Source organism: Nerophis lumbriciformis, linkage group LG32, assembly GCF_033978685.3.
Source record: "Nerophis lumbriciformis linkage group LG32, RoL_Nlum_v2.1, whole genome shotgun sequence".
NCBI lineage: Eukaryota > Metazoa > Chordata > Actinopteri > Syngnathiformes > Syngnathidae > Nerophis > Nerophis lumbriciformis.
In genome coordinates, this window is record NC_084579.2 from 1,926,419 (window position 1) to 1,939,608 (window position 13,190).

General features: G+C 40.3%; 1 protein-coding gene across 1 annotated transcript in view; it reads left to right on the forward strand.

The window, feature by feature from the left end:
* The window catches only part of lg32h10orf88 (linkage group 32 C10orf88 homolog), a 19,451-nt gene extending 6,291 nt beyond the window's left edge, over positions 1-13,160 (forward strand). The window contains exons 5-9 of the mRNA XM_061926790.2: positions 4,498-4,686; positions 5,933-6,022; positions 6,096-6,162; positions 6,235-6,391; positions 12,837-13,160. Coding sequence (XP_061782774.1) covers positions 4,498-4,686; positions 5,933-6,022; positions 6,096-6,162; positions 6,235-6,391; positions 12,837-13,014 — 681 coding nt within the window. The 3' untranslated portion in view covers positions 13,015-13,160. The remainder of the gene's footprint in view (positions 1-4,497; positions 4,687-5,932; positions 6,023-6,095; positions 6,163-6,234; positions 6,392-12,836) is intronic.
* The last annotated feature ends 30 nt before the right edge of the window (positions 13,161-13,190 follow it).

Sequence of the window (13,190 nt, forward strand, 5' to 3'; positions counted from 1 at the left end):
AGGAAATGAAACGTACGGTGATATCCGCGCGCTTTTTCTTCTTCTACGCGGGCGGGTGGTTGCTTACAGTAGAAGAAGAAGCGCTTCCTGTTCTATGGGGGCGGGTGCTTACCTTGGCGGTTGCTTGCGTAGAAGAAGAAGCGCTTCCTGTTCTACCGGGAAAAAAGATGGCGGCTGTTTACCGAAGTTGCGAGATCGAAACTTTATGAAAATGAATCTTAATATTTATCCATATATAAAGCGCACCGGGTTAAAAGGCGCACTGTCAGCTTTTGAGAAAATGTGTGGTTTTTAGGTGCGGCTAATAGTGCGGAAAATACGGTACTTTTATACACAAGGGTTCAATCTCTCTCCTGTGTTAGTTTGAAGCCTAAACGACAAACGCGCTCAGAGGAGATAGATTTTGAAGGAAGGTGACCGGTTTTTACAAAAATGTTGTTTAGAAGGGGGAATAGCAAACTTCCTGTTGATTTTTGCTGGGGGTTGTCAATTTATGAAATGTAGGTCTAAGTGAGACCTACATAGAGGTTTTCATGTCTCTCCGACTTTCCCAGTGGGAGTTACAGGCAGTTTTGTCATTTTTTTCTTCCGAGGAGCAGTTTTTTCTGCGTTTTATTCAAAAATTGCTCTAGAGCGCAATTTTGAGACTTGGGGTTAGGTTTTTTTATTAGATAGCAATTTCTGCCAGTCCTGATGTGTGTGTTCAGTTTGGTGAGTTTTGAAGTATGTTAAGGGGGTCAAATTAAAGCTCAAAGAGGCAAAAGTTACTGATTTTACTAAAATGTAGTGTTGAAGGGGGAATAGCAAACTTCCTGTAGATTTTTGGCCGAGGAAATAAATTAATAAAATTTAAGTCTAAGTGAGACCTACATACGACATTCGTACTGGGAGTTAGAAAAAGTTTACTTTGTAGGGGGCGCTAGAGCGCAATTTTGAGTTTTGGGGTTTGGTTTTTTTACCAAAGAGTTTTGTTCGAGTTTATTTATGTGTGCGTCAAATTTGGTGAGTTTTGAAGCATGTTAAGAGGGTCAAAGTACCGCACAAAGCTGCGGAATAAGAAAGAATAATAATAAAACCTTACAAATTCAATAGGTCCTTATGTCCCATTGCATAAGGACTCCCTTTGGGAGTCCTTATGCAATGGGCCATGCGGGCCCTAATAACAAGATAACACTTGAAACAATGGTAAATTAACATAAAAGGGATTTGTAAGTTAACATATAAATAAATAGTAAGTTAACATGTAAATAAATGGTAAATTAAGACATTAATAATTTGTAAGTTAACATGTAAATGAATGGTTCATTAACAAGTAAATAAATAAGTTAACACATAAATAAGTAATAAGTTAACGCGTAAATAAATAATGAGTTAACATTTAAATAAATGATAATTAACATGTAAATAAATGTTACTTTAACACATAAATAGTAAGTTAACACGTAAATATATAGTAAGTTAACACGTAAATAATTGGTAAGTTAACACATAAATAAATACTAACACGTAAACAAATAGTAAGTTAACGCGTAAATAAATAGTAAATTAACACTAAGTATTAACAATTTTCAACTGTATATATGGAAACAAAATTAAGTAAAATGTAGTAAGACAAACGACTATGTGCTAACAAATATGTAAATATATAAAGGATAACTGCACTTTTTTTGAAATTGTGCCTATCATTCACAATCATTATGAGAGACATGATGATGCTTTCTAAATATTAAATACATTTGATCAAAAGTCCGCTTACAATTGAGCCTAAGGGAGTCCTTCAATTCCACATATGAAGTCCCTAAAAACATCCATTAGGGTTTAATATACATGATGTAAGTATATATGTCATGTAGTAACATTCATAATAACATGTAATATATGCATGATGTAAGTATATATGTAGTATCTAGTAACATTCATAATAACATGTCATATATGCATGATGTAAGTATATATGTCATGTAGTAACATTCATAATAACATGTAATATATACATGATGTAAGTATATATGTCATGTAGTAACATTCATAATAACATGTAATATATACATGATGTAAGTATATATGTCATGTAGTAACATTCATAATAACATGTAATATATACATGATGTAAGTATATATGTCATGTAGTAACATTCATAATAACATGTATTATATACATGATGTAAGTATATATGTCATGTAGTAACATTCATAATAACATGTAATATATACATGATATAAGTATATATGTCATGTAGTAACATTCATAATAACATGAAATATATACATGATGTAAGTATATATGTCATATATACATGATGTAAGTATATATGTAGTATCTGGTAACATTCATAATAACATGTAATATATACATGATGTAAGTATATATGTCATGTAGTAACATTCATAATAACATGTAATATATACATGATGTAAGTATATATGTCATGTAGTAACATTCATAATAACATGTAATATATACATGATGTAAGTATATATGTCATGTAGTAACATTCATAATAACATGTAATATATACATGATGTAAGTATATATGTCATGTAGTAACATTCATAATAACATGTAATATATACATGATGTAAGTATATATGTCATGTAGTAACATTCATAATAACATGTAATATATACATGATGTAAGTATATATGTCATGTAGTAACATTCATAATAACATGTATTATATACATGATGTAAGTATATATGTCATGTAGTAACATTCATAATAACATGTAATATATACATGATGTAAGTATATATGTCATGTAGTAACATTCATAATAACATGTAATATATACATGATGTAAGTATATATGTCATGTAGTAACATTCATAATAACATGTAATATATACATGATGTAAGTATATATGTCATGTAGTAACATTCATAATAACATGTAATATATACATGATGTAAGTATATATGTCATGTAGTAACATTCATAATAACATGTAATATATACATGATGTAAGTATATCTGTCATGTAGTAACATTCATAATAACATGTAATATATACATGATGTAAGTATATATGTCATGTAGTAACATTCATAATAACATGTAATATATACATGATGTAAGTATATATGTCATGTAGTAACATTCATAATAACATGTAATATATACATGATGTAAGTATATATGTCATGTAGTAACATTCATAATAACATGTAATATATACATGATGTAAGTATATATGTCATGTAGTAACATTCATAATAACATGTAACATTTACCTATTTTGATCATTTTAAGCATACGCAGCACAGTAGTTTAAAAACGCATCACAATTTTTTTCAATGCAGACTTTATGAGAGCCAACAAACATAACAAAACATCACTTACTGTACAATGTCTGCTGTCATTGGGATGACGACTGCTAGCATGCTCATGTATTCCCATTTAGATGAAGAATGACTCATAATCCTCACCCAGAAAAGGCGGGAGAACATGCGCTTTTAGTGTCGTTCTTGCCACTTCCAGGTCCGAAACAGCTGTCAAAGTGTCCCGACTTATCAAAATATATTCTCAGCCATCTACTTTTCAGGTGAGATGCATGACTTATGATCGAGAATACATTTACAGGACGCGAGGAAGCAGCAGACCACTCCATGATGTCAACATAGACACACAGGAAGTGATGAGGTCGCTATAAATAGTTGGTCTGCGTCAGCACTTGTAATAACAATATCACTAATACTAGTTAATGTTCAAATCACACTTATAATAACAATATCACTAATACTTGTTAAAGTTCAAATCACACTTATAATAACAATATCACTAATACTTGTTAAAGTTCAAATCACACTTATAATAACAATATCACTCATACTAGTTAATGTTCAAATCACACTTATAATAACAATATCACTAATACTAGTTAATGTTCAAATCACACTTATAATAACAATATCACTAATACTAGTTAATGTTCAAGTCACACTTATAATAACAATGTCACTAATACTAGTTAATGTTCAAATCACACTTATAATAACAATGTCACTAATACTAGTTCATGTTCAAATCAAACTTATAATAACAATATCACTAATACTTGTTAATGTTCAAGTTACCAAATTTAAATGGAGTTTTGTTGGTGCTTTTTCAATGGTTATTATCAATATTTATGGCTGGAATAGTGGCTCTCCCATTGGCTCGACTTTTATTGAAGTTTATTTCATATTTAGAATGCATTTTTTCATGTCTTCATAAGGATTGTGAAGGATTCTTTTGCCAAAAGACTCTGAAGTTTGTCTCCAGGTAGGATTCCAAGTGGCTCATTAAGTGATGACGTCATCTTTGAGTGTCTCTAAATCAGCAGTATTGAACAAGAACATTCCGTCAATGAAAATAGATCATATCAATCAAGAGTATAGAATAGATCAGATCAATAGATCAATAGATCATATCAATCAAGAGTATAGAATAGATCATATCAATCAAGAGTATCTCAGAAGGAATAAAAGTAGCTATGACAACATTTCACGTTACAGCTCCTCTCCCTGGGGAATCGCGGCAGCGTGATGCTGTGCGGCGTGGTGGTGGGGCTCCAGCCGCTGCAGCCCCGCCCACCGGGCGACGCCATCGACATGCAGCGGGTGCAGAGTCTGGTGGAGGAGATGGGCACCGGCCTGTCTCCGGGGGCCCAGAACCTCATGGACATGGTGCGCCTCCAACACAAGGTAGGTGGGAGTCTGCCCCCTGCTGGTTGGAGGCAGATATTTACATATATCCGAATTTAAGTTGTACTTCTTTCATTTCTTAGTCATATTTGAAAACAGCTCGTGTTTTCCATTTCTTCTCTTGATGCTCTGTCAGCAAGTAAACTGTGTGTGTTAACCTTGAGTTCTTTGGAATGTATTATGACTAGGGAGACGTTGTGCTTGTATTATGGCTAGGGAGGGGGAAGGAAAGAGGGGTTTTTGGCGTTGGGAGGACAGACCATTTTGGGAGGCGCAATAGAATGTTCTAGGGTTAGACTGGTCTCAAAATGTATATTGGCAAAGCTTTGAAAATATCCAACAAAATACCTATTCTGTCTCTGGTGGTTTTTCAACTCAGCTTTAAGTGTCGTACAGAGCTTGGGAGCGAATTGTGACTTGAATTCCCTGGGAGGAACAACTGGTCCAAAACGCAACAATTTGGGGGCCTCGTCCGGGCCACACGCTGAGAATTGGACAACTCTTACACTCTTCTGGACAGACTCATTAGTGGCCAAACATAAAACAAGGTAAGCAGAGCCTTTTTCTAAAAATCTGCTTTAGGAGTCTGTCTTGAAGTATGTAAGTCAAACACTGTTTGTACCCCAGACACAGAGTGGACATTTTGATGGATTGATTGCATTTCTCCCTTGTACGCCATTACATAAAAAGCTGTAAATAAGTGGTCATCTCGCGTCATTGTGTCTCGACTACCGTGACGGGCAGTTTCATTGACGAATAAACTAATAGTTGGGTGTAGCTCACCCTGGGTCATTGGTCGTCGCCTAAACGAGTAAGGGTTTCCAGACCCTTCGTCTGGGACGAAAAATTCTGAGGTAAGGGGTTCCAGACCCTTCGTCTGGGACGAAAAATTCTGAGGTAAGGGGTTCCAGACCCTTTGTCTGGGACGAAAAATTCTGAGGTAAGGGGTTCCAGACCCTTCGTCTGGGACGAAAAATTCTGAGGTAAGGGGTTCCAGGCCCTTCGTCTGGGACGAAAAATTCTGAGGTAAAAGACACAATGGCTACGGATGGGGGAAATGTGATGAATGGCTACCGTTTAATGATCAATTGAATGTACTGTTGTCAACAATGAAATTGGCAGGTAGAGTTTAAAAAGAAAAAAGTAAAAAAAAAAAAAAGAAATTAAAGAAGTACAACTTAAATTCGGATATATGTAAATATCTGCCTCCGACACCAGCCATAAGCACACGGCGTGTCCCACGCAGGAGCAGACGGGCGCCCTCCATGACTTCCTGCCTCTCCTGATGGGGAGGGGCTTTTTGTCTGCTTTGACTGGTGGAGGCCACGCCCCCCAGGTTTGACTGCTAACACTTAAGCCACATTTAGTCGGAAAAAACATCACTCACGCATGTCACGTGTCGCTGTCAGATGGCGCCACGCAAACCCCCGCCTGATGACTCCGCCCACCCAGACGGGCCAGAGCGCCAAGTTGTCGGTGAGATGCGAATGACAAACTGTGATGTCGGAATGCTTTCAAAACGCTTTAGTGTGCTGTCGACATCCTCAGAGGGCGGCGAGCTGGCCGGGGTGATGTCACACTTCCTGAAGGGGCGGGAGCACGGACAGGTGCCGAGCCCCGCCCCCGACCTCCTGCCCGTGCTCCAGAGGGTGTGCGGTCAGGTGACGCAGCTCAGGCTGGACGAGGAGACAAGAAACGACACACGGTAAATCAACAACTTTCAGTCCTTTTGTTTCTACTGGCGGGGTTACCATGGCGACGCTGTTACGGAATGCACTGGAAGGAAGGAGACAATAGAACTCATTGATCGCTGGTTCTGGTCCCACTATAGTACTATAGAATAGAATAGAAAGTACTTTAATGATCCCTGGGGGAAATTCAGGTGGTCAGTAAGTAATACTACTACAGTACTACATAGTACTAGTTAATACTAGACACGAGGAAGTAATACTACTACAGTACTACATAGTACTAGATAATACTAGGCAGAAGGAAGTAATACTACTACAGTACTACATAGTACTAGTTAATACTAGGCAGGAGGAAGTAATACTACTACAGTACTACATAGTACTATATAATACTAGACAGAAGGAAGTAATACTACTACAGTACTACATAGTACTAGTTAATACTAGGCAGAAGGAAGTAATACTACTACAGTACTACATAGTATTAGATAATACTAGACAGGAGGAAGTAATACTACTACAGTACTACATAGTATTAGATAATACTAGACGGAAGGAAGTAATACTACTACAGTACTACATAGTACTAGTTAATACTAGGCAGGAGGAAGTAATACTACTACAGTACTACATAGTACTAGTTAATACTAGACAGGAGGAAGTAATACTACTACAGTACTACATAGTACTAGTTAATACTAGACAGGAGGAAGTAATACTACAACAGTACTACATAGTACTAGTTAATACTAGACAGGAGGAAGTAATACTACTACAGTACTACATAGTACTAGTTAATACTAGGCAGGAGGAAGTAATACTACTACAGTACTACATAGTATTATATAATAATAGACAGAAGGAAATACTACTACTACAGTACTACATAGTACTAGTTAATACTAGGCAGAAGGAAGTAATACTACTACAGTACTACATAGTATTAGATAATACTAGACAGGAGGAAGTAATACTACTACAGTACTACATAGTACTTTAGAATACTAGACAGAAGGAAGTAATACTACAGTACTACATAGTACTAGATAATACTAGTCAGAAGGAAGTAATACTACTACAGTACTACATAGTATTCGATAATACTAAACAGGAGGAAGTAATACTACTACAGTACTACATAGTATTATATAATAATAGACAGAAGGAAATACTACTACTACAGTACTACATAGTACTAGTTAATACTAGACAGGAGGAAGTAATACTACTACAGTACTACATAGTACTAGATAATGCTAGGCAGAAGGAAGTAATACTACTACAGTACTACATAGTATTAGATAATACTAAACAGGAGGAAGTAATACTACTACAGTACTACATAGTATTAGATAAAACTAGACAGAAGGAAATAATACTACTACAGTACTACATAGTACTAGATAATACTAGGCAGAAGGAAGTAATACTACTACAGTACTACATAGTACTAGATAATACTAGGCAGAAGGAAGTAATACTACTACAGTACTTCATAGTACTAGATAATACTAAACAGGAGGAAGTAATACTACTACAGTACTACATAGTACTAGATAATACTAGGCAGAAGGAAGTAATACTACTACAGTACTACATAGTACTAGTTAATACTAGACAGGAGGAAGTAATACTACTACAGTACTACATAGTACTAGTTAATACTAAGCAGGAGGAAGTAATACTACTAAAGTACTACATAGTACTATATAATACTAGGCAGAAGGAAGTAATACTACTACAGTACTACATAGTACTAGTTAATACTAGGCAGAAGGAAGTAATACTACTACAGTACTACATAGTACTAGATAATACTAGGCAGAAGGAAGTAATACTACTACAGTACTACATAGTACTAGTTAATACTAGGCAGGAGGAAGTAATACTACTACAGTACTACATAGTACTAGTTAATACTAGGCAGGAGGAAGTAATACTACTACAGTACTACATATTACTAGTTAATACTAGACAGGAGGAAGTAATACTACTACAGCACTACATAGTACTAGTTAATACTAGGCAGGAGGAAGTAATACTACTACAGTACTACATAGTACTATATAATACTAGACAGAAGGAAGTAATACTACTACAGTACTACATAGTACTAGATAATACTAGGCAGAAGGAAGTAATACTACTACAGTACTACATAGTATTAGATAATACTAAACAGAGGGAAGTAATACTACTACAGTACTACATAGTACTAGATAATACTAGGCAGAAGGAAGTAATACTACTACAGTACTACATAGTACTAGATAATACTAGGCAGAAGGAAGTAATACTACTACAGTACTACATAGTACTAGTTAATACTAGACAGGAGGAAGTAATACTACTACAGTACTACATAGTACTAGATAATGCTAGGCAGAAGGAAGTAATACTACTACAGTACTACATAGCATTCGATAATACTAAACAGGAGGAAGTAATACTACTACAGTACTACATAGTACTAGATAATGCTAGGCAGAAGGAAGTAATACTACTACAGTACTACATAGTACTAGATAATACTAGACAGAGGGAAGTAATACTACTACAGTACTAGATAATACTAGGCAGAAGGAAGTACTACTACTACAGTACTACATAGTATTAGATAATACTAGACAGAAGGAAATAATACTACTACAGTACTACATAGTACTAGATAATACTAGGCAGAAGGAAGTAATACTACTACAGTACTACATAGTATTAGATAATACTAGACAGAAGGAAGTACTACTACTACAGTACTACATAGTACTAGATAATACTAGACAAGAGGAAGGAGACAATAGAACTCATTGATCGCTGGTTCTGGTTCCACAAGGAGCTCTTTCATGCGGGCCCAGTCCCTGGTGAGGGTCATCTTAGCGTGACACCATTCAGACAAGAGCGCGGCAGGTGAGCAGTACCAGAAGGTCCGACCCCGGTACCACAAAGTCGGAGCCCAGGACCAGGTCCGTGTTGTGGGAAAGATCTGAGTGAGTGTGTTCTTTCGGGTGTTTGCTGGTTCCTGCGCTGACATCACAGGCCACAGAAGAATGTGATGTCTAGCACACGTTAGTTAGATGGTGAAAGTTCTGGCGGGCCGTCAGCTCCAACATCTGCTTTGAGTGTTCCTCGTGTTTGAGACCCGAGGAAAACATGAAGCATGTCCCCCAAGGGACTGTGACGCTGCCTCTCTCACGCCAACCTTGTGTCAGAACTTCTGACGTGACTTTTGTTGGACCGAGACAAACAGAGAAGAAATATTGTTGTAGGCCTCCATCCTGACCACGGGTCCGCCTCCATCCTGACCACATGTCCACCTCCATCCTGACCACATGTCCACCTCCATCCTGACCACGTGTCCACCTCCATCCTGACCACATGTCCACCTCCATCCTGACCACATGTCCACCTCCATCCTGACCATGTGTCCACCTCCATCCTGACCACATGTCCACCTCCATCCTGACCATGTGTCCACCTCCATCCTGACCATGTGTCCGCCTCCATCCTGACCACATGTCCACCTCCATCCTGACCACATGTCCACCTCCATCCTGACCATGTGTCCACCTCCATCCTGACCACATGTCCACCTCCATCCTGACCACATGTCCACCTCCATCCTGACCATGTGTCCGCCTCCATCCTGACCACATGTCCACCTCCATCCTGACCATTAGTCCACCTCCATCCTGACCACGTGTCCGCCTCCATCCTGACCACGTGTCCACCTCCATCCTGACCACATGTCCACCTCCATCCTGACCACGTGTCCGCCTCCATCCTGACCATTAGTCCACCTCCATCCTGACCACGTGTCCACCTCCATCCTGACCACGTGTCCGCCTCCATCCTGACCACATGTCCACCTCCATCCTGACCACATGTCCACCTCCATCCTGACCACTAGTCCACCTCCATCCTGACCACGTGTCCGCCTCCATCCTGACCACGTGTCCGCCTCCATCCTGACCACGTGTTCACCTCCATCCTGACCACGTGTCCGCCTCCATCCTGACCACGTGTCCGCCTCCATCCTGACCACGTGTCCGCCTCCATCCTGACCACGCGTCCGCCTCCATCCTGACCACGTGTCCGCCTCCATCCTGACCACGTGTCCGTGTTTGTTAGGAGTCATTTGACATATCTGCCAGTTTATTTGCTAAACTAATGACCATGTATTGAACGTTGAAGTGTATACGGCACAGCATGTACTTATACGACCAGCTCCAAACAACCTTCCCGAGTCATGGCGCAGAAAAGCACGACACGAGTCTGAAGCTCAGTGCATGTATGAGATCAATACACTAATAATATCAACTTCTCTATCCTATTTCCATTTGGGGGTCCTCACTCCATCTATGTATAGGTTTGGGGGTCCATCTATGTATGAGTTTGGGGGTCCATCTATGTATGGGTTTGGGGGTCCTCACTCCATCTGTGTATGGGTTTGGGGGTCCTCACTCCATCTACAGTATGTATGGGTTTGGGGGTCCATCTATATATGGGTTTGGGGGTCCTCACTCCATCTACAGTATGTATGGGTTTGGGTGTCCATCTATGTATGAGTTTGGGGGTCCATTTGTGTATGAGTTTGGGGGTCCTCACTCCATCTATGTATGAGTTTGGGGGTCCATCTATGTATGGGTTTGGGGGTCCATCTGTGTATGAGTTTGGGGGTCCATCTATGTATGGGTTTGGGGGTCCATCTATGTATGGGTTTGGGGGTCCTCACTCCATCTATGTATGGGTTTGGGGGTCCATCTGTGTATGAGTTTGGGGGTCCATCTATGTATGGGTTTGGGGGTCCATCTATGTATGGGTTTGGGGGTCCATCTATATATGGGTTTGGGGGTCCTCAATCCATCTACAGTATGTATGGGTTTGGGGGTCCATCTATGTATGGGTTTGGGGGTCCTCACTCCATCTATGTATGGGTTTGGGGGTCCATCTATGTATGGGTTTGGGGGTCCTCACTCCATCTATGTATGGGTTTGGAGGTCCATCTGTGTATGAGTTTAGGGGTCCATCTATGTATGGGTTTGGGGGTCCATCTATATATGGGTTTGGGGGTCCTCACTCCATCTACAGTATGTATGGGTTTGGGGGTCCATCTATGTATGGGTTTGGGGGTCCTCACTCCATCTACAGTATGTATGGGTTTGGGGGTCCTCACTCCATCTACAGTATGTATGGGTTTGGGGGTCCTCACTCCATCTACAGTATGTATGGGTTTGGGGGTCCTCACTCCATCTATGTATGGGTTTGGGGGTCCATCTATGTATGGGTTTGGGGGTCCATCTATGTATTAGTTTGGGGGTCCATCTATGTATGGGTTTGGGGGTCCATCTATGTATTAGTTTGGGGGTCCATCTATGTATTAGTTTGGGGGTCCATCTATGTATGGGTTTGGGGGTCCATCTGTGTATGAGTTTAGGGGTCCATCTATGTATGGGTTTGGGGGTCCATCTATATATGGGTTTGGGGGTCCTCACTCCATCTACAGTATGTATGGGTTTGGGGGTCCATCTATGTATGGGTTTGGGGGTCCTCACTCCATCTATGTATGGGTTTGGGGGTCCATCTATGTATGGGTTTGGGGGTCCATCTATGTATGGGTTTGGGGGTCCATCTGTGTATGAGTTTAGGGGTCCATCTATGTATGGGTTTGGGGTCCATCTATATATGGGTTTGGGGGTCCTCACTCCATCTACAGTATGTATGGGTTTGGGGGTCCTCACTCCATTTATGTATGGGTTTGGGGGTCCATCTATGTATGGGTTTGGGGGTCCATCTATGTATTAGTTTGGGGGTCCATCTATGTATGGGTTTGGGGGTCCATCTATGTATGGATTTGGGGGTCCATCTATGTATTAGTTTGGGGGTCCATCTATGTATGGGTTTGGGGGTCCTCACTCCATCTATGTATGGGTTTGGGGGTCCATCTGTGTATGAGTTTAGGGGTCCATCTATGTATGGGTTTGGGGGTCCATCTATATATGGGTTTGGGGGTCCATCTATATATGGGTTTGGGGGTCCTCACTCCATCTACAGTATGTATGGGTTTGGGGGTCCATCTGTGTATGAGTTTGGGGGTCCATCTATGTATGAGTTTGGGGATCCATCTATGTATGGGTTTGGGGGTCCTCACTCCATCTACAGTATGTATGAGTTTGGGGGTCCATCTATGTATGGGTTTGGGGGTCCTCACTCCATCTATGTATGGGTTTGGGGGTCCATCTATATATGGGTTTGGGGGTCCTCACTCCATCTACAGTATGTATGGGTTTGGGGGTCCATCTATGTATGGGTTTGGGGGTCCTCACTCCATCTATGTATGGGTTTGGGGGTCCATCTATATATGGGTTTGGGGGTCCTCACTCCATCTATGTATGGGTTTGGGGGTCCATCTGTGTATGAGTTTGGGGGTCTTGGTGTGAAGAGTCTGTGTCCTCCATGCAGGGCGATGGAGCGTCGCCTGGAGGAGATGGAGCGCAGGCTGAAGGAGCACATGGACCTCCGCCTGGATGCTCTGGAGCACAAACTGGAGAAGACTCTGCTGGCCGCCCTCCAGCAAGTGGCGGCGGCGGGAGGAGCGGCGCCGCCTGGAACGCCGGGGACGACGGTCCAGGGGCCGTAGCCGTAAGGAGGCGGAGCCAGAGTGCAAGTAACACGCAACCAACGCAAGAACTTACTTCCTGACTTTTCTCTCACACCACTCCACTCAACGCTTGTCTTGACTTGTACTAAAAGAATAAAAGATATATTTATAGTGACACAGAAGAAGCAGTCTGTCAGAAATAGTCTTTATTGTCT